The 21,894-nt window shown below is 39.0% G+C and overlaps 2 protein-coding genes across 2 annotated transcripts in view; one reads left to right on the plus strand and one right to left on the minus strand.

Annotated features, from left to right (window-relative positions):
• Window positions 1–354: 354 nt before the first annotated feature.
• Window positions 355–20,741, minus strand: abraxas2 (abraxas 2, BRISC complex subunit). Its single transcript, XM_033033729.1, has 9 exons — window positions 20,613–20,741; window positions 19,690–19,780; window positions 14,727–14,763; window positions 10,969–11,035; window positions 9,930–10,120; window positions 9,422–9,541; window positions 8,733–8,817; window positions 6,018–6,132; window positions 355–4,143 (listed from the first exon to the last, which is right to left on the minus strand). Exons 1-9 carry the CDS (start codon window positions 20,682–20,684, stop codon window positions 3,695–3,697), a joined length of 1,227 nt encoding a protein of 408 aa, XP_032889620.1. The 5' UTR covers window positions 20,685–20,741; the 3' UTR covers window positions 355–3,694.
• Window positions 20,742–20,964: 223 nt separating this feature from the next.
• Window positions 20,965–21,894, plus strand: part of eef1akmt2 (EEF1A lysine methyltransferase 2) — a 31,493-nt gene continuing 30,563 nt past the window's right edge. Inside the window, exon 1 of the mRNA XM_033033731.1 lies at window positions 20,965–21,337. Coding sequence (XP_032889622.1) covers window positions 21,228–21,337 — 110 coding nt within the window. The 5' untranslated portion in view covers window positions 20,965–21,227. The remainder of the gene's footprint in view (window positions 21,338–21,894) is intronic.

The raw sequence follows: 21,894 nt of genomic DNA on the forward strand, positions 1-21,894 counted from the left end.
CTACCCATTAACTGTTTCTTTCTTCATACCTGTTTTATGACCTGTGTATTATTTTGTGTAAAAAATACTGCTGGAGGAACTCAGCAAATCAGGCAGCATCTATGGAGGGAAATGGACAGGCAATATTTTAGGTTGCCACCCTTCACACTTTTTATACCAGCTGAAATATTTTGCTTTACATTACATTACTTAATTTCATGATTAATCATTGAAATAGATGGAGTGATACTGCAGCACTTCCAAGTTGAACTCCAGTTATTTTCATTTGACCATCTCAAATCCAATCACAACTCTGAGAACTCAGCCAGAATACAAGATGGGGATAAAATTGAAACAAAAACAAGAGGGAATGGATCACTATTTCACACTTTTTTTTAATTTTCAATAGTTTATTTCCAAGGACAGGGAAGATAATATCTATTATGATGCTTTCTTTGTCACTCATTTTACAGACTTTCCATACAATATTTTGGGTATATGCATACTAAATAACTGCATATTCATACTTTCTAGATTTCCATTTAGCACTAACTTGCCAACTCCAAATACTTAATTGACAGTGCAATGCTAATGTTTGTTCACTAACTTTCTAATCTGCCAGTGAATACTTTATATTTCAAAATCAATCTAAATCTAAGCACATTCTACAAATACCAACACTGGTATTCAAGACCAAGTAGATTAGGTCATCAATTACCTCCCCTCTCTAGTGATGTAGTCATTAGGATGATAGTGCCATCACTGTCATCAGCTACCTTGCAATTCTGTACCACAGGCTGGGTCAACAATTAATGGAATTCTTTGAAAGATATTAAATGGACAAATATTCAACTGTTATCTCCCCCCTTATGGCACTATTGCCATAAATTATTTGAATATTACACTAGTATATTTAAAACCAGTATGGAGTTAAATTTTGAAAAAGATTTGGTCATGAAGAATCACTGTTGCTTTGTGAAACGTCGTGTGCAACTTCATGAAAAGTAGTTCCTTGGGAAGACAGGCTTGAACTGAAAGTGGTTAGACAGTGGCATGTAATTCTTGTATATTGAGACAATTGATTTTAACAAAAATTTCACCGGATATCAATCATACTACAATCCAATGTACCCCACAAGAGAGTACTGAAAATATAGCCCAAACATTCCATCCAAAATGTGTAAAACAGCTGGCACTGCACATGGCCACAAAAGAAGTTGTGTTTAAAACTTCAGTAATAATGCAGAAACAAGAACATGTTGCATGATGATCAGTTACCAAATAATTCTATATATCTCCTCTAGCTTATTTAAGACGAGGTTAGACTGTTAGTCATTACATTTTTGTTACTGTCTACACAAGGTTTGGCTTTCCAAACTTCAATGAGTCAAACACATTTGCAGATTATGTGGCTGGCAAATGCTGAAAAAATGTTGGTACAATCAAAGTATTATATTAAATTTATGACCAGAGAATGCAGTAATTTCAAATTATGAGAGCATAATAGAAGTTTAACTTAAAGTCCTATGCTAATTGCGATATAAAATTCTGTAAATAGAAATTGAAGTTGTAATGCCACATTTTGGGACAATGGTGCCGATGGAAGTGTTTGTATGCAATGACAGCATAACACTATTCCATGTCTGCAGATTAACTCACAATAGCTCTCGGACTTCTAACAGGGAACATTATCTTCTCAGAATACTCAAGAAAAAAAGCATAATTGTACCACTTCCACAGCTACTAACCAGTGGCGTTCTAAAGCCATGATTATGGTGCCGGTTTTTCATTTAATAGTGGAAGAAATTTATATTGGATAAAGCAATTTAACGCTATTCTGATAAGCATCATAGTGTCTCTGCAACTCAATACATTTTCAGATATCCATTAATTTTATAATTGATTTTTTCCCCTCCAAAGTGAAGTTTGGCACTACATTAATTTTCTTCTGTGCTGTAACAGCTGATAATTTTACTTTTAACAGAGACATTTATCTTAATATTGATGTTAATAGGTCTATTGTTGTCCAATTTCAGGTAATGTATCTGACAAGTTCTATGAAGGGTATTTGTAAATGGTAATTAACAAATTTAAAACTGCAGATAGTAAGTTTAATTAATTTGTGCAAATTGTCAATCATCCATTTGATGGCAAGAACAGTATTCATATACTTGCAAAATCTAAACATTGTCTGATTACACAAAATGTTTTCAAGAGCCAGACAAAATAGAATACTTGCTTTCCTCGTAAAAAAACGATTTGTTTTGTTGTTGAGTGCATCAAACCAAATATGATACTGTAAAATTGCAGGGTATTTGGTATTATACACAATTTTTGAAATTGACAGGTTAAACAAAAAACTGGGACAAAGTGCTTTTCTGTTACCAAACTTTTAAAAAGTTGAATTGTAGGTAAAACCTGATCAAAAATCTATCATTGTGGATACCTTCAGGCTGCAACTCGGAGTGGGGAGTCTATACATTTACTTTTAATCTGAAAGAATGCATGACATTCATTTTACATACACACACACAGAATTCCTGAGTACAGGATTGGGTACATCACCTAATGTAAAAGCACCCCGCGAATAGCAAATTTAGCACAAAAACAAGTTGTACACAAATACTTTGTCTCAGTTTGTACAAAAGATTGTCACCCAAAGATTTGACACCTAACCCAAAGTCAATACATTTAATGAGATTTTGACATTTTAGCCCCGCATTGGGAATATTCAAAAGCTGTTAAATTTAAATTGTTAATTCCTGCAATTTTTCTCCTCTAAGAGTTCTTTGTGTTATCCCCAAAATATTCCTTTAACTCAGATTGACCCAATTAACAATCTTGATGGCTATCTTTTACATACTGAACCATTTCCTCAGATCAATTAAAAAATTCCAGGCTAAAATTTGGAAACAGAATTGAAAAAAAATTATAGCACCCAAAAAGGAATATAGCAATAATTCTAGTAAACAGGAGCAGTGAGCAGATTATTTTTTTTATATATACAAATTTTGCTATACTACCAGTCAGGCACATAATTGAAGAAATCAAAGCTGTTTTGGATTACATTTCCTTTTTTTGTAAAAAAAAAAGGACTGAATTGTTAGGTGCAGTAATACATTACACTACAAAATTTCAAATTGTACAAATATTACAGTCCTAGTCACAGATAATCTTACAACGTGCAATCTAAAGCAATTATATAATCAATCTCCGTTCCATTTAGGTAACAAAGATTTGAACAAGCACTAATTTGGCTCCTACTGGGGAATTTGATTTCTGAAGGCCGCCGACAATGTTCCCTTTTGTGAACCTGCAAATAAAAAGGCAAAAAACAAAATAGTGCAAGTAGTATGGTATTGTCAAATTAAAAGACTTCATTAGATACCACACCCAGCAGCAATTGGTTTTAAGTCTGTGATACCACTTAAAATCTGGTGCTACCATTGTGTGTCTACAGTAGGTATTGTGCCTTTGGAAGCAATTTTTGGCTGTAACACATGAACCTTTCTAAAGAGTACAGAAAAAAACCTACATCCCATTTATCTGAAATCAGACTTTGCACAAGGCAATAAACATCCAAGTAGGATATCAACGTTTTCTGCACACAGAAGCCTTCCTGTTACGCATTGATTCAATTGCTTGGCCTGAAACTATCTTTTCTCACTTCCTTCAAAATTAATGCGCATCACAAAATTAGTGCCACAAGAGTCTGTTATATTTGTGATGTTTGATTTGTATCTTCATTTGGATGTGAATTCGGACACATTTCGCCTAATGCAGTGTATTCACTGTCAGACGTTTCTGAAGGTTCGTGCAAGCTTTCATAATTGTCCTCTTCGTTATTAACAGTAACTCCATGTGCTATTTGAGACTGGGGACTCCCCATTTGGCTTCCATAGTAGTTTTGAGCACTTGTGCTTGCTGAAGCTTTGCCAGCAGAACCCACACCCTGTAACCGAGGCACATAAACGCTACTCATCACCTGCATATTGCCCCTAGCAGTGATATCAGATAGATCAGAATTAGGCAACAGAGCATTAGTAGTGTCCAAACTTTCTTGCATTTGTACTTCCATTACTTGTCCAGGACTGGTCCTCAGATTAAGCACATGAACTGAATTTTCTTCAGCTATTCCTCTATTCATTGCAGCTTCTTGAAGTTCTAAAGAGAAGAGTAAAGTGATTAAAAAGTGTATTATTTTATTCAGCATTAGTGAAATAGTACAAAAACAGGCTCTACATTCCACCAAGTCCCTGCTGTCCCATCAGGCACCCATTTCCGTTAATCCATTTCTTTTGTACCGATTAATTCACCTTCACATTAAAGGCAATTTACTGTAACCATTTCATCCATCAATTTATGCAGGTGGAAGCCAGTGCACCCTGGAAAACCCATGCAGTGACAGAGAATGTACAATCTCCACATATGCAGTGTTGTTGGGTCAAGATTGAACCTAGGCCACTGGAGCTGAGGCAGCAAGCAACTCTACTAGCTTCTGTCACTGTGCTGCCTAAACATTATCTTAGATATTGTGGTTGCCCAGAAACTTCTGAGTGATGGGCATTTTGCCATCCGTTCTGAAGGGAATCGTCAGCAGGTTGATTCTGCTGGCTCGGCACATTCATGATTTCTGCATGTAAATTGCAGCACAGAAGTATGAAACTAGATGGGAGTTAGATGTCACTTGTCGATTCCTCTACTGGGTACAGCACCTGCAGTAGCAAGGCTTGAAGCTACAAAGAGGCTTGCTCGGGAATAACGCAGTGGGGTGCCAGAGCGGCTTACAGACTATTTAAAAATCCAAAGATGTATTATACTAAGTTCTAAAATGTTTAAATAAAGAGACTTTTAACCTTCAAGGCTTCCTGGGCATTAGTTTACAAGGGTGACCATATGCATGTTACATTCAAAATCAGCAATATTTTTTATCACTGTGGCATTGACACAGACTATAAAATATGAACCATCACACCAACGATTTGGAACAATTATCTAAAGACAAGTACAAATTCTCATAGCAAGAAAAAAATAAAAAATTCTTGAACTAAGAGCTAGTATCAGTAATGGTGACACCATTAGGCCGTAGCATCAATGCAGTTCAGCTATCAGTCAGACGCCTGTAGGATATCGGTAGGAATTCACAAGTCACAACCAAAGAGTCTGGGATATGGAATAAAAGTTCACTGAAGTGCTGGAGAATGGTCCCATCCTGAAACATCACCTATACATGGTCTCCAGAGATGCTGTCTGACCCACTGACTTACTCTAGCACTGTCTCTTTTTTTGTTGAACTTACAAATAGCATTTGTCTACCCTGAATGAATTAGTCCATTTTAGCAGGAGGAAATGTACTGGATTGCACTTGCTTAAAAAATTAAATGAGCTCTGTGTAGCCAGATGAAAGGAAGCAGTGACATCCCCCCTTTAGAAGCATAAGGTTGCCTGAACTTCTTGACACCCAGAGGAATAACTGACACTGCATTGCATTTCTTTTTTTCCAATTTTGGGCAAAAAAAATGAGCAGTTTCATTTTGTAAAAGGTTTTTGTAGAGTTTTTATTTTAGAAACCAATTGTGATAAGCAGAGAAATAATACCAAATCTGCCCAGTCCTATAGTTTTAGTCAAACGTATCTCAATTTATTTTGCTGTCCAACTATTGCAGGAAGCATGAGCACACATGTTAGTTAGCTAAGTTTATTGTCACACGTACCGAGGTACAGTAAAAAGCTTACACAAGGTTTAAATAAACTAGATTCAAATTTTCCCTTTATATACAAAACACTTTATCCCAAGATTTTTAATCTAAAGGGTAAAATACATTTTTTTTTTTAAATTGCATTTTGTATTAAAGGTACATTTGTTATGGCAGCTCCACTGGTTTATCCAATACAAGATCCTGCTGGCTGTATAAACAAGATTGTATTGTTCATATCTGTTTGTTCAAGTAATCATCACTTCAAAGCCTCTTTGCGTTGCTTTTATTAATAGACATTCATCCCAATTATGGACAATTTTATAACTGATAGTTACTTACTCTTTTCCTCTTCAATCTCTCTTTTCCTGCGTGCTATTTGTTTCTTCAGTTTATCCACTTCTAGAAGATAACTTTCAACTGTTTGTTCACTCTTTTCCACTTCTCCACATACTGTCTACAGAAGTGTTTGAAGGTTAAATTCAAATTGACTTTAATGCAGAGTTAAATTTAAAATCATGTAAAGCACCTATAACTCAAATTATGCTAAATTGTTTTATAGCTCAGAACTTGAATGAAAAGCAAATGGGAGGAGGCACAAAAGAATTCCAAATCCAAGTCCAAATAGATTCCTAAATATAAGTTCAAACAGCATCAAAGGTAAGTTGTGGAAGCACGAGGCTAGTCATATATGAATATAATGTTAGGAGGACTCTACATTAAGACTGGGGAGGAGGGACCAAGCAGTGGAGGGTGCTGAAGCAGAAGAATGATGGGAAATTTATATTTGAATCCAGGAGACAATGTAGGCCAACAACACAGTATAACGAGAAAATTAGAATAGGTCCACCACCGATTTTCCGGCAACAGATGGTTCGGCGCCTCCTTTAATCCGGACTAAAGCACAAGAGCACACTTGAAATCCTCCACAGATGTCCCCCTGAAAATGCCACGCCAAGGCCGGGTAAGGTGGCCAATCTAGACTTCATTGGGACTTCTGGGACAATCAACATATCAAATTTACTCCCAGTGGCCAGGACTGTGGAACACCAACCCAGCCGGAGCCGGCAGATCCGCTCCCATACCGACTGCGGGCTGGTATCTCAGTCTCTCTGCGGCCTAGGCGGACCGTTCCGGTACTGTTAGACTCCTTACGAAGGGGAAATCGTGCTTGACCAATCTTCTGGAACTTTTTGAGGAACGAACTAGGAAAATGGACAAGGGAGAGCCAGTGGATGTAGTGTACCTGGACTTTCAGATAGCATTTGATAAGGTCCCACATGGGAGATTAGTGGACAAACTTAGAGCACATGGTATTGGGGGTAGAGCGCTGACATGGATAGAAAATTGGTTGGCAGACAGGAAACAAAGAGTAGGGATTAACTGGTCCCTTTCAGAATGGCAGCCAGTGACTAGTGGGGTACTGCAAGGCTCGGTGCTGGGACCGCAGCTATTTACAATATATATTAATGATTCAGTTGAAGGGATTACAAGTAACATTAGCAAATTTGCAGATTACACAAAGCTGGGTGACAGTGTGAACTGTGAGGAGGATGCTATGAGAATGCAGGGTGACTTGGACAGGTTGGGTGAGTGGGCAGATGCATGGCAGATACAGTTTAATGTGGATACATGTAAGGTTATCCACTTTGGTAGCAAAAATAGGAAGGAAGATTACCTAAATGGTGTCGTTGGGAAAAGGGGAAGTACAACAGGATCTGGGGGTCCTTGTTCATCAATCAATGAAAGTAAGCATGCAGGTACCGCAGGCAGTGAAGAAAGTGAATGGCATGTTGGCCCTCATAACAAGAGGAGTTGAGTATAGGAGCAAAGAGGTCCTTCTGCAGTTGTACAAGGCCCTAGCGAGACCACACCTGGAGTATTGTGTGCAGTTTTAGTCTCCAAATTTGAGGAAGGACATTCTTGCTATTGAGGGAGTGCAGCGTAGGTTCACAAGGTTAATTCCCGGGATGGCGGGACTATCATATGCTGAGAGAATGGAGCGGCTGGGCTTGTATACTTTGGAATTTAGAAGGATGAGAGGTGATCTTATTGAAACATAAGATTATTAAGGGTTTGGACACGCTAGAGGCAGGAAACATGTTCCCGATGTTGGGGCAGTCCAGAACCAGGGACCGCAGTTTAAGAATAAGGGGCAAGCCATTTAGAACGGAGACAAGGAAACACTTTTTCTCACAGAGAGTTGTGAGTCGGTGAGTCCGCTCGACATAGACTACAAGACCTACACCAAACCCAAACCAATTAGGAGCAGACGAAGGCATTCGATCCAATTTGTGATCCCAGCTACAAAGACAGATGTATACAGCAATTTGTTCTTCCCCCGCACAATTAAAGCATGGAATAATCTCCACTCAACTATAGTTACCCAACCAGATGCAACTAAATTTAAAGTAGCTCTTTCTTCCCAATAACCCTTTCTGGCTTAAGCCCTCCCTTCACCACCTCCAGTTTAAATTCCATTTGGAATATTTTGGAGGACCAAGAAACCAAGAATTCTCTGCCTCAGAGGGCGGAGGAGGCCAGTTCTCTGCAAACTTTCAAGGGAGAGCTAGATAGGGCTCTCGAAGATAGGGGAGTCATGGGATATGGGGAGAAGGCAGGAACAGGGTACGGATTGTGGGTGATCAGCCATGATCACATTGAGTGGCACTGCTGGCTTGAAGGGCCTTATGGCCTACTCCTGCACCTATTGTCTCTTAGAGCCCATGACCTCTGTTGGTCCAGCAAAACAGGTAGTCCAGAAAGGCTCTGGAACCAAGGGTGCTGGAAAATCAGTGGTGGGCCTGTATTAATCTGTTATTGCAGAGCTTTGCAGCACCTCCAGGTAAAGGACAGAAGACTAAAACATAGGAGTAGACCATTTCTTCAAACGCAGTTATCAGCTTTCAACTTTTTAAAAAAATGCAAGAAAGCAATAGAGTATGTGCAGGTGCTTTCTTAAAATATGCATACCGTTACACTTCATCACAAAACCAAACATAAATAATAAAACCTTTTCTTAGTTCAGTGAATTCTCTACATAGTAAAGTAACTTACTTGCAGTTTTTCTTGAAGTGCATTGTACACCTGATAAATGGCCCTGATATCTTTAATCACTCCATCTTTGTCAAAGAACTCAGCGCTGGGCATGGAAAATTTAAAAAATAATTAATTCAACTTTGTGTACAGAATGACGTGTTCTCATTATTCAATGGTTCAGTTTAACATAAGCTACATTCACATATAGGCTAAAAACAGCAAGCAACAGTGCAAGTGCCAACAAACAACCACCAACCCATGATATTTAACGGCATTACCAATGCCATCAGTGTCAATTCAGATTATAAACAATTTTTTCTGACAAACTGCCTGTTAGCACAGAACAGACAATTTTAACTGCAAGGATATCACTGCCTAGTTTATTTTAGTTTAAAGATACAGCGTGGAAACAGGCCCTTTGGCCCAACCATCACCCATACACTACTTCTATCCTACACATTAGGAACAATTTCCAGAAGCCAATTAACCTACAAACCTGCACGTCTTAGGAATGTTTGAGAAAACTGGAGCTGCCACAGGGAGAATGTGCAAACTCCATAAAGACAGCACCCATGGTCAGGATTGAACCTAGCTCTCTCGCACTGTAAGGCAGCAATTCTACCACTGCCACTGTGCTGCCATTGGTGACTTGCATTTTCAACAATTATCATTAATATATTATTTGCTGTGTATAGTTTATTACTCACCCGTGTTCCGTTACCACTTTGTCATAATTCCAGGATGTGTTTGGCACTGAGGAACTCTTGTATTCTTGCTGACTAGTGTTCCCCAAATTGGGAATTGTGAGTGAAACTCGCTGATCATACCTTCAGAGGAAATAGAGGATATTTAAAAACTTAAACTATCAGTCTTAGAAATACAAATCACCATAATTAAGCTGATTATTCTAATTATTAATTACAAATTCTCAACTCAAGTATTAAACAGAATATTTTAATTCTGATGAATGTAAATATTTATTAATCAAAATTGGGATCTCTTATTTACAACATCCAGCAATAACATTATATCCACATCCAGCAATAACATTAATATGCTTGAGATGAAAGGATTGGTGAGATGACATGGTAAAAGGAAATAGAGAAGAGAACATTTTTTTTTAAATGTTAACAATTTAACTGACAGTGAAGGAAGGATTTTTGTTTTGAGAATCAACTTTATAAATCTTCGACTACATAAACTGAAATGACTTACCGGCGACTGGGTCTAAACAACACATATTCCAAAGCATGCGTTGAGTTGTTTGCTGTGGAGATGAAACTAAACAGAAGGAAGACTAGATCAGGCACTCCAAGGATGTTTGTCAACTGCTTATGGATAATGTGCTCTCTGTAGGACATCTGCTGCAGTGTATTCCTTCTAAATCTGTACCAGCCAATAACATTCTATAGAAGGAGGAAACTATTAGGACATGTAGGTAAGAAACATATTTAATGTCATTACGGTGCAATACCATTAAAATATAAAATATAAAGAAAAGGCATGGGAGGTTGGAGAAGAAAATACTGAACAAGAAGCTAACACTTGGTAAAATATCCAGCGATTACTCTCACTAATGCTAAAAAAGACAAATTTATTTTTACAAATTGTCTAAGAAGGAAAGTCTGGGAACTATACATACAGTTGGGTTTCATTACACTAAAAGATAAAACACCTAATGCAAAAAAAATAGCACGGAACAAATAATTTAAAACACTAATGAAATGTTATTCTTTTGCACATGCTAAAATAGAGAAAGTAGTTATGTTTCTGTTATATTTGCCTCATCTGCAAAAGTGAACTTGCTGTGAGGCACCCAGCATAAAAGCTGCATTATATCATAGGTTCCCAAACCCCAGACCTCTATGAGGATATGTTACATAAACTTATCCTGACTCCCTCATCATAAAGGCCAAAAAGTAAACTGAGCGGTTCCAAATTATGAAAAGAACAGATCCTACTTTCTCTGGCAGAAGAATTTGTCAACGAGTTTATAAGCTGGCGTTATGCTCGTTACACGTGAAATCATGAAGTGCTTGCGGCACAGAAAAGGATAGTGAGAAAACAAACTTTCCAAAAAAGCAGTGGATGCTGGATCACATTTTCTCCAATGGGGCAGCGACACACTAAGGCAGGTAAATGGAGTGTGGAAAAATCATGGCTTAACAGAATGTTGTGAGTTGCTCAAAGAGATGAATATCCTATCCCAACGTTACAACTTTTAAAGGAAGAAAGTTTAAAAGTCAATACTTACTTTCCTCCTTCCTTTGAGGATTCTATCCAGACTCTCTTCATCAACCCTTCCTGCATAGTCATAAAAACTGAAAACAAATTCAAAATATGAATACCATAGTTGGCAAAGTATTTCAAAATAAGCAAATTTCCAAGAACATTTTAAATTAAATTAAATGGACTGCTAAGGAAAGTATACTTTTAGAAAGATGTACTCTATTACACTTATGGGGTGGTCTGACGACCTTGCACACAAACTGCTGGCTGGGAACCTACAACTGACATTAATACACAGCAAGACAACAATTTACATGGTACATTAACACTAAGCAGTTACCACTCCTAAAGAAACCTACTAAAATAAATGTTGCTTAAATGTTGGGAATTACAATAAATCTCTTTAATCTGCTAGATTTATTGATTCGTGTTGGAGAGCAGTTTTGCACCAGTTCTGAACTGCAAGGACAAAAGATAAAGATTGAACTCCAAAACTCCAAATGAACGAAGTTGCAGTAGCATTTTAATTGCTGGCTTCACATTCCTCACTTTGTAGCTACTGCATTTGGGGATGATAGTAACCAGTTTTACTGCTCCAACACCACTTTCAATGCAAATGACTGAAGCACGCCGTGTACCCCTCCCAAAGCCTATTAGTCGGAACATTATGAAAATTCAAGATGAATCTTGACTCTAATCAGAAACTGCACTGGGTCAGAACAATCCCACATCCAAATCCAACTCATGCTCATTGCATGCAATTGTTTTACTGAACCATAAGCAGAGTTTTACATCTCATTATCGAAGCCATAACAATTTTTCCCGCCTCAACACGTTTTACATCAACCATCACTACTATATTGCTCATGGGTTTGGCACGACCAGATTCCATTTTACAATAAAGAACACCCCATCTCCACCGACTCCTTGAAGGTTATGATACATAAACGCCAACTAAGGTCTTAGACAGAGCACAAAGAAATTGTATTAAAATAGTTCCAAGAATAAGCATTTTAGCTATGCATGGCAGACTGGAGAAATTGAGCACGTCATTGATGTCCAAAAGGAGGCTGAGAAGATTTGACAGACATTACAGATTGACGTCAGAAACCTATTAGCTGATCATTCAGGGATCAGAGGACACAAATTTTAAAGGATGTATCAAAGTCAAAAGGAGTACAAGGAATTTGTGTATAATGGATGGTTATAAACTGGTACTCTTTCCATTATTCTTACAGGCAGATAGTCAATCAGGGCTTTGGAAAGTGGACCAGGTGCTCGTTTCAGAGAAAGTAATTTGTTGGGCTATGTGAAACGCATTAGGAAATGAGACTGCCCGAAAGCTCTTAGCTTTCTTCGTAGATTCAATTGGCCAAACAGCCTACCTCTGTGCTGCAACAATTCAATTATCTTGGAGCAGAGCCATTGCTGGAGAAAGACACATCATTGCTTGTAGTCAGGTTCCACAAACAATATTATGATTAACCAAATGACCCATTTCACCTATGCTCTGTTTTGTGTTATCCCATGTATTCCTTTCCATCCAAGAAGATTGAATCTCAGCATTTACTTCATACAAAAAGGCAACTATGACAAAACAGCAGTTTGGCCTATTAAGAGTGTAAATCCTACTATGCAAAGTGCTCAAATGTATTCCCTCCCTTCAGGGGGTTAATTAAAAGTAAATAAAATTAAGAAGGGTTTAGTCAGGTTCGTGAAAGACTGCTCTCTTGGCGAAGAGATCAAGAATGGAGTTCACAGCCACAATAAAAGGGGAAGGGAATGAATAGTGATATGACAAAAATATTTTCTTGGAATATGGAATGCATTGCCTCCATGTTGTGAAGGCAAGTTACAAAGTGGCCATCAGAAGGGAATACAACGGTATTGAAACATTTGCAAGGCAATGGAAAAGGGATTGAATTGTTTGGGTCGAGACGGCATCAAAATCGGAGGCATTGTTGGCTCAGAAATTACCTGGCTCCGCTTCAATTGCCTGTCAACACCATAGGTCACCAGCAGATATTAACTCACTGGCTCCATGCTCTGCTTTGAACAGGAGCATGGTAGGCTTCTATACATTGACTACAGCCATCCCCTCTAAACTCATCAATATGCTCCAGGACCTATGCCTCTGTACCTCCTTTTGCAACTGGATCCTCGAATTTCTTATCTGCCGACCGGAAACAACACATCTTCCTCACTGACCGTCATCACAGATACACCGCAAAGCTGCGTGCTTCGCCCCCTGCTCTATTCTCTTTATACACCCGACTTGCAGCTGAGCACAGCTCTAATGCTACCTAGAGATTCACTGCCACCACTGTTGTTGGACAAATCACTGGGTATAGCCCAAAAAGCAGAACACCTGGTTGAGTAATACCACAACAACCACTTTGCACTCAATGACAGCAAAACTAAGGAATTAATTGAAAGGTGAAGTTGGTAGACCACATGCCGGTTTTCATTGGTGGGACAGTGATGGAGAGATAGAAGTTTCAAATTCCTGGGTGTTAAAACCTCAGATGATCTAACACATAGATGGAATCACAAAGAAAGCCTCTACTTTTTTTTAGGAATGTCTACTGATACACTGTAGAAAGCATCCTGACCGGTTGCATCATGGCCTGGTATGGTAACTTCAATTCACAGGAACACAAGTGGCTGCAGAGAGTGGTGGACTCAGTCCAGTCCTTCACAGGCAAGCCATCCCAAACATCAAAAGCATCTATATGAGAGGCAACTTCAAGATGGCAGCATTTATCAAAGATCCCCACTGTCCAGGCACTTTTCTTGACACTCTGCTACCACCAGGCAGGAGGTACAGAAACTAAAACCCCCCAGGTTCAGGAACAGTTACTTTTCAACAAACATCAGTTTCTTCAACTGACCTGCACCACCCCATCTCATCCTACACTGCGGATAACCTCTTGAACATTCATGGACTGGTTTTCTAATTGCGTTTTGCACTAACGTCATGTTTTTCCACATGCTTTTTCGTTTTCACTGCTTGAATAATTTATGAAGAATTAATGTTTTAGGATTTTGTTTATGCCTGTGATGTTGCTTCAAGCAAGATCTTCATTGTATTTGTACTAGCGGATATGACAAGAAATTCAACATGACTTGATCATTGTATCCAGCATGACATCTGAAAGCTTGGATGTAGAGAGGCTGTTTCCACTATTGGGAGAGTCTAGAACTAGAGGTCATAACCTCAGAATTAAAGGACGTTCCTTTAGGAAGATGAGAGGGGATTTCTTTGGTCAGAGGGTGGTGAATATGGAATTCTCTGCCACAAAGGCTGTGGAGACCATCGGTGGATATTTTTAAGGCAGAGATAGATAAGATTCTTGATTAGTACAGGTGTCAGTGGTTATGGGGAGAAGGCAGGAAAATGGAGTTAGGAGGGAGAGACAGGTCAGCCATGATTGAACGGCAGAGCAGACCTGATGGGCCGAATGACCTAATTCTGCTCCCATCACTTATGACCTTATGAACTCTATTATATCACCAAAAGAATCATTCCAATGAACAGCAGAAGACAATACTCGAGAGGCAGAAAATAAAAATATTTATTTATTTCTCCTCAGATCCGATTCGCTCAAAGTTATTGTGCACATCAGAATAGTCCCTTACAAAGCACCCCAACCACAGAGCAAGCCGACAGTCAAAGATTTAACAACCAGTTTGGAATGACCTGCAGTTTTAGCACTTCAACCAAAACTATTCACAATTTCTTGAATTATTCTTTCCACAATTAGTAAACGGATATTGGCTTACCTAAAGAGTTGATAACCAGGCTCATGATTATGGATTTCTGTAATAAAACCAAGGCAAACACATATTTTCAATAACAAATTTTGAAAGTGTTTAGAATAACATTTTGTCTTTAAAATAACCTATTAAATTATCAAGCAGTACATTAAGAATCAACAATTGAAACAAGCAGCAGACACTATGTCTAGGGTTCCTAACCACTACAACTTGGAAAGTTTCCATCTTACGGAAACCAGTCAGCAATATTAAAGCTAGAAATCAGTGAATATGTCAACAGTATTTTCCTATGTACCTTATCTTCAATTTAAGATTAGATTTAAAAGTAGTTTAGACCAAGCCACAATAATATTAAAATTAAAAATAGGAAAAAACATTACTGCAAAATAATATGCATTTTAGTTAATTCTGCAATCATACTTCAGGAAGGAACTCTGCAATTCCAGTTGAAACATCTGCTATTTCATTCATACAACAGGATGATTTATGTATTTATCTTAAGTCATTAAAATCTGCATGCTATTTTGAAGATGCAGTTCGTGGATTATTTTTAAACATCACGATGCATTTCAGAACGACCAAACTCCCAGCTACTGGATCCGTTAAGCTCTTGGCAAGGAAATGTTGGGCAAAAAAACAACATAAATCAGCTATGTACATGGTTAATCTCGTAAACTGTGACATTAAAAAAATAAATCCAGATTTAGCAGACATTTAAATTTAGAATGTTTTATATTTAGAATACATAGTTAGTCACAGAAAATATATCCATCACCCCTGCGTTCGCAAACAGAAATTGGCTCCAGATTAAGCAATAGCTCAATTTGAAAACAGTCAAAAAAAACTTCAATGTCCTTGTCTATCCCTATTGCAATCTCTTGAAGTCACATACTTTTTTACTCATGATTTAATTCTGGTTTTGAATATCAAAACTTAAAGTCTTAGAAGTTCTTTCAAAACTACTTTTTGCACCAAGCTTCAAGAAATCTGCTGTAATATCGAAGCATAAGAACAAATTTTCACCTATAATATTCCTCAGAAGCAGCTTGGTATGTCTTACAATGTTAAATTAGCTACCTAAACTACAAATGCAATCAGAATTTTGTGCAAATTAGATCTATCCCCATAATAAAATGAATAACAAATAGGATTATTCATCGATTTGTCTCAATTTTGTGTCAATGACATGCACAGAAATGTATTCCTGTAAATTATCAGTGTACTGAAAATATATTCTTTATGGTCTTAAAATTTTTTGAGCAAGTTACATTCAAACACTACCTTATGAAAGGATCTTTCAATGTGTTTGCCAAATCTTGCATTTATAATCGAAGCAGCTAAATAGAATTATTCCAAAGACCCAAATTGTTGAAATTTTAAAATCTAAATAGAGAATGCTGCCTACACTCAATAGGTCTGACAACATCTGTAAGAAAATATTTTAAATGCATGACCTTCCAATGTTAGAATGTTAGAAAACAAGGAAGTCTTAAGTCTTAAAAACAAGGAAGTCTTCATAGAACATAGTATAGTACCTCACAGGTCACAATGTCCGTGTTGAACATGATGACAGATTACTTACATCTCCTCTGCCTGCACCTGATTAATATCCGTCCCTTCCCCGCATATCCATGCGCTTATCTAAAAGCCTCTTCAATGTCACTTTCGTATCTACTTCCATCACCTAACCTGCCAGCATATTCCAGACACTCACCACTTTTGGTATAATTAAACTTGCCCCACACATCTCCTTTAAAATTTCCCCTCTGACCTAAAGCTGCATCCTCTCATCTTTGAAATTTCCCTTGGGATATAGATTCTGACTGTCTACCTGATCAATGCCTCTCATAATTTTATATACTTCTCAGCTCTCCCCTCAACCTCTGACGATCCTGAAGAAACAATCCATTGTCCAACTTATCAATAAATTCAACAGTTAAAATAATGACCCAATCACCAAAGGGCCTGTTTGTACTGTATGCTTCTATAAGGATCATTTAATTGGCACCACCAATACCTGAATTACATAATTGCTTCTGGTCTTCACTATCATAGATCCACTCTATTCTCTCTGACTTAAAATATGTTCCATATCTAACTTTTCTCAATTGGCGTTAAAGTTCGTTGATCTGAAATGTTAGCTTTCTAGTTTTCGCTCCACAGATGCTGCCTGACCCGCTGTATGTTTCCAGCATTCGCTGTTGTTTGTTCATGTTTCTCATACCTGCAGCGTTTTGCTTTTGTCTGAAGTTAGGGTAGGAACATTTGGAATTGTTGGCAGTAGAAATTTCATCGAAGTAGCAGTCAAAAAAAGTCACCGTCAAATGACAGAACAGACCCAAGTGGCTACATTATTGTTGCTGTTGCAAATATAAACTTGCCTTCACGTTTATACCTGCACTCCGCGAATTATTATACACAGACAAGTACCCTTTACTTAATTCAATTCTTGGTATGAAGGTAAATGCCAATATCTATTGCCTGTTCCCAATTGCCCTCAAGGTGGTGGCGCTGCACTGATTCTCATGAAAGTCTTCCCATAATGATGTTCAACAGCAAGTTCCAGGATTTAAATCAGTAACAATGAAATTAAGTATGGACCCTGGAAGAGAAGATGCAGGTGGCAATTCCATGTGCCTACTGCCCTTGACCTTCTTGATGACAGGGTTCAGATTTAGAATAACTTTCGAGTAAATGTTATGCATTTTATAGACAGTACTCAACACAACCACAGTGCAATGGTAGTGGAAGGAATGGATGTTATGTACAAATGGAGGAATTCCAAGTAAAGTGCTTTGCCCTGGATGCTGACACGCTTTGGTGATCCAAACAAGTGCAGCGTATTCCATCACACTACTGCAGCAATACCCTGGGAAAGGAATGATTGTAGCCAAAACCACAATCATCCTCTGTACACTCCAATCATTATAGTTTCGCCTCTGATGCCCATTCACCTTAGTTTTACCAGATTCAGTCGAATGATGTCTTGATATGGCCCGATTTGTTCCATTTTACCAGCATTTTCTGTTTTACAAAGAACACTGTGATGGGCGGTACAGTGGCACAACAGTAGAGTTGCTGCCTTACAGCTCCAGATTGTTTAATCCTGACTAAGGATGCCGTCTGTATGGAGTTTGTTCGCTCCCCCATTGACCTGCGTGGGTTTTCTCCAGGTGCTCCGGTTTCCTCTCACACTCCAAGGACGTAGAGATTTGTAGAATAATTAGCTTGGTAAAATTGGAAATTGTCCCCAGTGTGTGCAGGATAGTGTTACGTGTTCGGGGATCATTGGTTGGCACGGACTCAGTGGGCCTGATGGCCTGTTTGTGCGCTGTATCTCTAAACTAAACTAAGATCATTTTTAAAGGTTTCAGTGCAAAACCAAAATGCACAAAATAAATGTAGGTTTGTTTTAGATACTCACAGGTATAATAGTGCTAGTTATTCCCATTGGTGATCCCACAACCTTACTTTCAGCCACTGGCCAATCCTTACCAAGATGGACTCAAGGGGTCGCACATATATGCCCGAATGATATTTGCATCTTTTGTGAATGCATCTCTACAAATCCATGTGGAATTTACAATACATTTTTTGAAAGGGTCACCAAGCCCACTATACAATACAGCATTTTTATCTTATGAAAGAAAGTATATTTACAAATTCACGAACGTAAATAGTATATACACCTCGTGAGGGAGACATGATCACCAAAAATAAATATCACATTTCCAAATTGGGCTGCGGATGTGGGAAAATCCCAAAATGATATTGCTCATGACACACTGCATTGCAAATGTTCGTTTAATACTTCCCTTTGAATCAGTGCCTAAAAATTATATACAGAAGGTATTTAAAACTTCTAGAATTATTTTCCAATAAACATGCCGTATATATTAACAACCAATCAATTTCAGGATTGATTGTTAAGAATGAAGGGAAGCAAAACAATTTTCTCTACCAATTCATCAGCTGCCCTGGGAAGTCACAGTAAAGTCTGGAAAACCTTGGTCAGAATACGTATAGCACAAAAGTCACGTGCTTTTCTTAACTTTTGCAGCAAAATACAAATTAAGACCTTTTCAAATGTGGATTAAACTTGATCAAATGCCAATTAAAATAAAGTTCAAGGTTTATAGTTCTAATATGGAAACCATAAATCTTCCTAATATTAATCACAATTTTTTATTGCACAGTAAAACTCTGTATTTGTACTGCAGTTACCACCTTAAATATATCACTAATATATAGCAAAATGCAACATTTTTGAAATAATGTATTGATAAAATAATAACCGTGGGTATATTTGAAATGAACACACTGCTGACAACTGTAAACGGGACAAATTACAGCAGAAATGTACAACAAATCCATGAACATATCCTAATTCCCACTTTGATAACTCATTAGATCCTTTCTCTCCTACACTTATTTGATGGAATCAGGTATTTTTAATAGGAACAAATACTACAAATCGCTGCTACCATGTAATCATTCCACAATTGACAATTTGATCATTACATACATCTGGCCAATTTTATATTTGAATTAACATGTCAGAGGTATTTAAATAGAGATTTGTTTAACTGTACGTAAACTGATATTTGGAGCCATCCATTCCCCCACAACTTTAATTTTCAAAACTTCTACAATGTTTTATTAGAGAAGAGATTACAACATTTTGTATTGCGGGTCTCGACTTGAACCGTCGCCAATTCCTTCTGTCCATAGATGCTGCCTCACCCGCTGAGTTTCTACAGCATTTTGTGTCTACCTTCGATTTTACCAGCATCTGCAGTTCTTTCTTAAACATTTTATTAGAATTTGTATGTTATTTGAAATGAGATATTCCTTAATTAGAACGGCCATAGTAATTGTGCCATTACTCTGATGACTACATTTTAGATTACTAGTATCAAATTAAGAGCAACAAAATGTAATTATTTTCAGTGTGAAACAAAAGGCTTACCTATAACTTGCAGCAGCTCCGTGTTGCTGATATGTGAATCACTAATACTGAAAGTCTCAAGTTGTTTTACATCACCCAAAAGGAATCCTTCCTGTAGAAAAACAAGTTAGTTAAAACAAACTAGGAAAGAAAAACAAATGTAAATTAAAAATAGGACTGCAAGCCAATACAAGGAAAATGACTCCAACGATGGAGTTGGGAAAACATTGCAAATTCAGTTGTCTAAAAGCTGTGAATTCAACGTTCATCATTTGGGAAAACAACATGCTTTTGTACCCAATCAAAACCACACTCATCATCAGAATAGAATCCTGGGTTTGTTTCTGTTGACATTTGACTAAAAATATACAATGTCAAAAATGCTAACATACACAAAGGTAATTCTTTTGCAACGGTTTGTATATTAAGAAATTAACCTTAAGGAGACATTACTTTAAGGAGACATTACCCGGACATGATCCAGTAAAGCAAAACCTCTACAAAGTTTCAACGGTTTGTATCTGCTACACATACTAGAACTCCACCGAAAATGTCTTAAATTTAAAACTTTGACTTCAAAGGTGCAGATAAGTTTCACTGGGGAAAAAAGCAGAAAGTGGTACATCCAGAGAAGTGGCTCCATCCCCACCCAATGACTCCTAACGCGGATTCACGCCTGCAATCCAACGCTCGGTAATCTCTTGCCGAAGCAAGTGTAGCGGCGGGTACCCGGCCGACCTGCGCCCTGTCACCGATGCGAGGTACTTCGATGTCAACTCTTATTGTTGAAGAGAGCGAAGCCTCCTGCCGGGGACAAGGCCTGGGTCCAGGCGACGGGAGCCAGAGGCACGTCCTCCTCGCAGCCCAAAACACCCACTGGCCACAAATACACGGCGTCTGAGCTCCCGACAGATCTGCTCGGTTACCCCATCACCGGTACGTACGTGGTCCGAGGGGCTGTTTGCGTGATGATAGACCAGAGAACTGAAAGTGTAGCCCGAGACGGAGGCGGCCATCTTTTTCCAGCCTTCCCACCCCCGCCCCGCGTCACGGGCACTTCCGTTTCACGCTCAGACCGCTGCAAGCGCTCCACTTCCGCCCCGCAGCCCCTGCCGCTTCCGCCCCGCAGCCCCTGCCGCTTCCGCCCCGCAGCCCCTGCCGCTTCCGCCCCGCAGCCCCTGCCGCTTCCGCCCCGCAGCTCCTGCCGCTTCCGCCCCGCTGCCCCTGCCGCTTCCGCCCCGCTGCCCCTGCCGCTTCCGCTTCCGCCCCGCAGCCCCTGCCGCTTCCGCCCCGCTGCCCCTGCCGCTTTCGCCACTGGAATGAAAGGGGATCGATGCTCTGGATCAGCGGGTCAAGTGGCTCCGCCCCGCAAGGAGACCTCAAGTCGACCGTAAGGACCAAATTCCTGACTGATTCGTGTCTATCTTCAATATTAGCGCAGTCTGTCGTAACCTTCGCCAGTCAAAAACATGGCAGCCTCCCTGCATGTCGCACGTTGTTTCCAGGCGGCACTTCATTGGAATGAATGGATTCGACTCGACTTCCTGGGTCAATAAGCCATGGAGGATGGATGTCCTGATGGCTGTGTCAGGAAGGATCACAACACAAATAAAGAACAGTCATCGTCGAAAATTGACTTCGAACCTTCCAACTTAGGAACAAAAGAGTAGTATGTATTATTCCTAGATTTTTTAAAAATTCATTTGCAATAGTGAAATCACTACTGGATGACGGTCCTTCAATTTAACGGGTTCGATTGAGTCTGAGAGCTCATGATTATAAAAGACCTATGTCTTAAATGACCCAGTGATATACCCAGGTCTTAAAAGACCTGATTGATTTGTGATGAATCGGTTCCCTTTGAAGTGGCGGGGCAAGCCGCAGAGATAGCCACCGGCTTGTCAAATACAGTTTAAACTTCGGTCGTAACACGAGCACTCCCCTCAGGGCTAAGCATTGCAATCGGCCGGGAAAGGTGCAGAGGGCATTTACAAGGATGTTGCCGGGAGTGGAATGTTTATTTGGAGAAGCTGGATAGACGATCCCTTTTCCCTGTAGCGTAGGAGGCTGAGGGGTGGCCTTCTAGAGATTTATAAAAATCATGCGGGGCATGTATAAGGTGAAGAGCCATAGTCTTTTGCCAAGGGTAGAGGCATCGAAAACGAGAGGACATAGGTTTAAATTGAGAGGGCAAAGAGATTACAAGTTATCTAACAGGCAACATTT

The sequence above is a fragment of the Amblyraja radiata genome, chromosome 15 (genome assembly GCF_010909765.2).
Source record: "Amblyraja radiata isolate CabotCenter1 chromosome 15, sAmbRad1.1.pri, whole genome shotgun sequence".
Classification (NCBI taxonomy): domain Eukaryota; kingdom Metazoa; phylum Chordata; class Chondrichthyes; order Rajiformes; family Rajidae; genus Amblyraja; species Amblyraja radiata.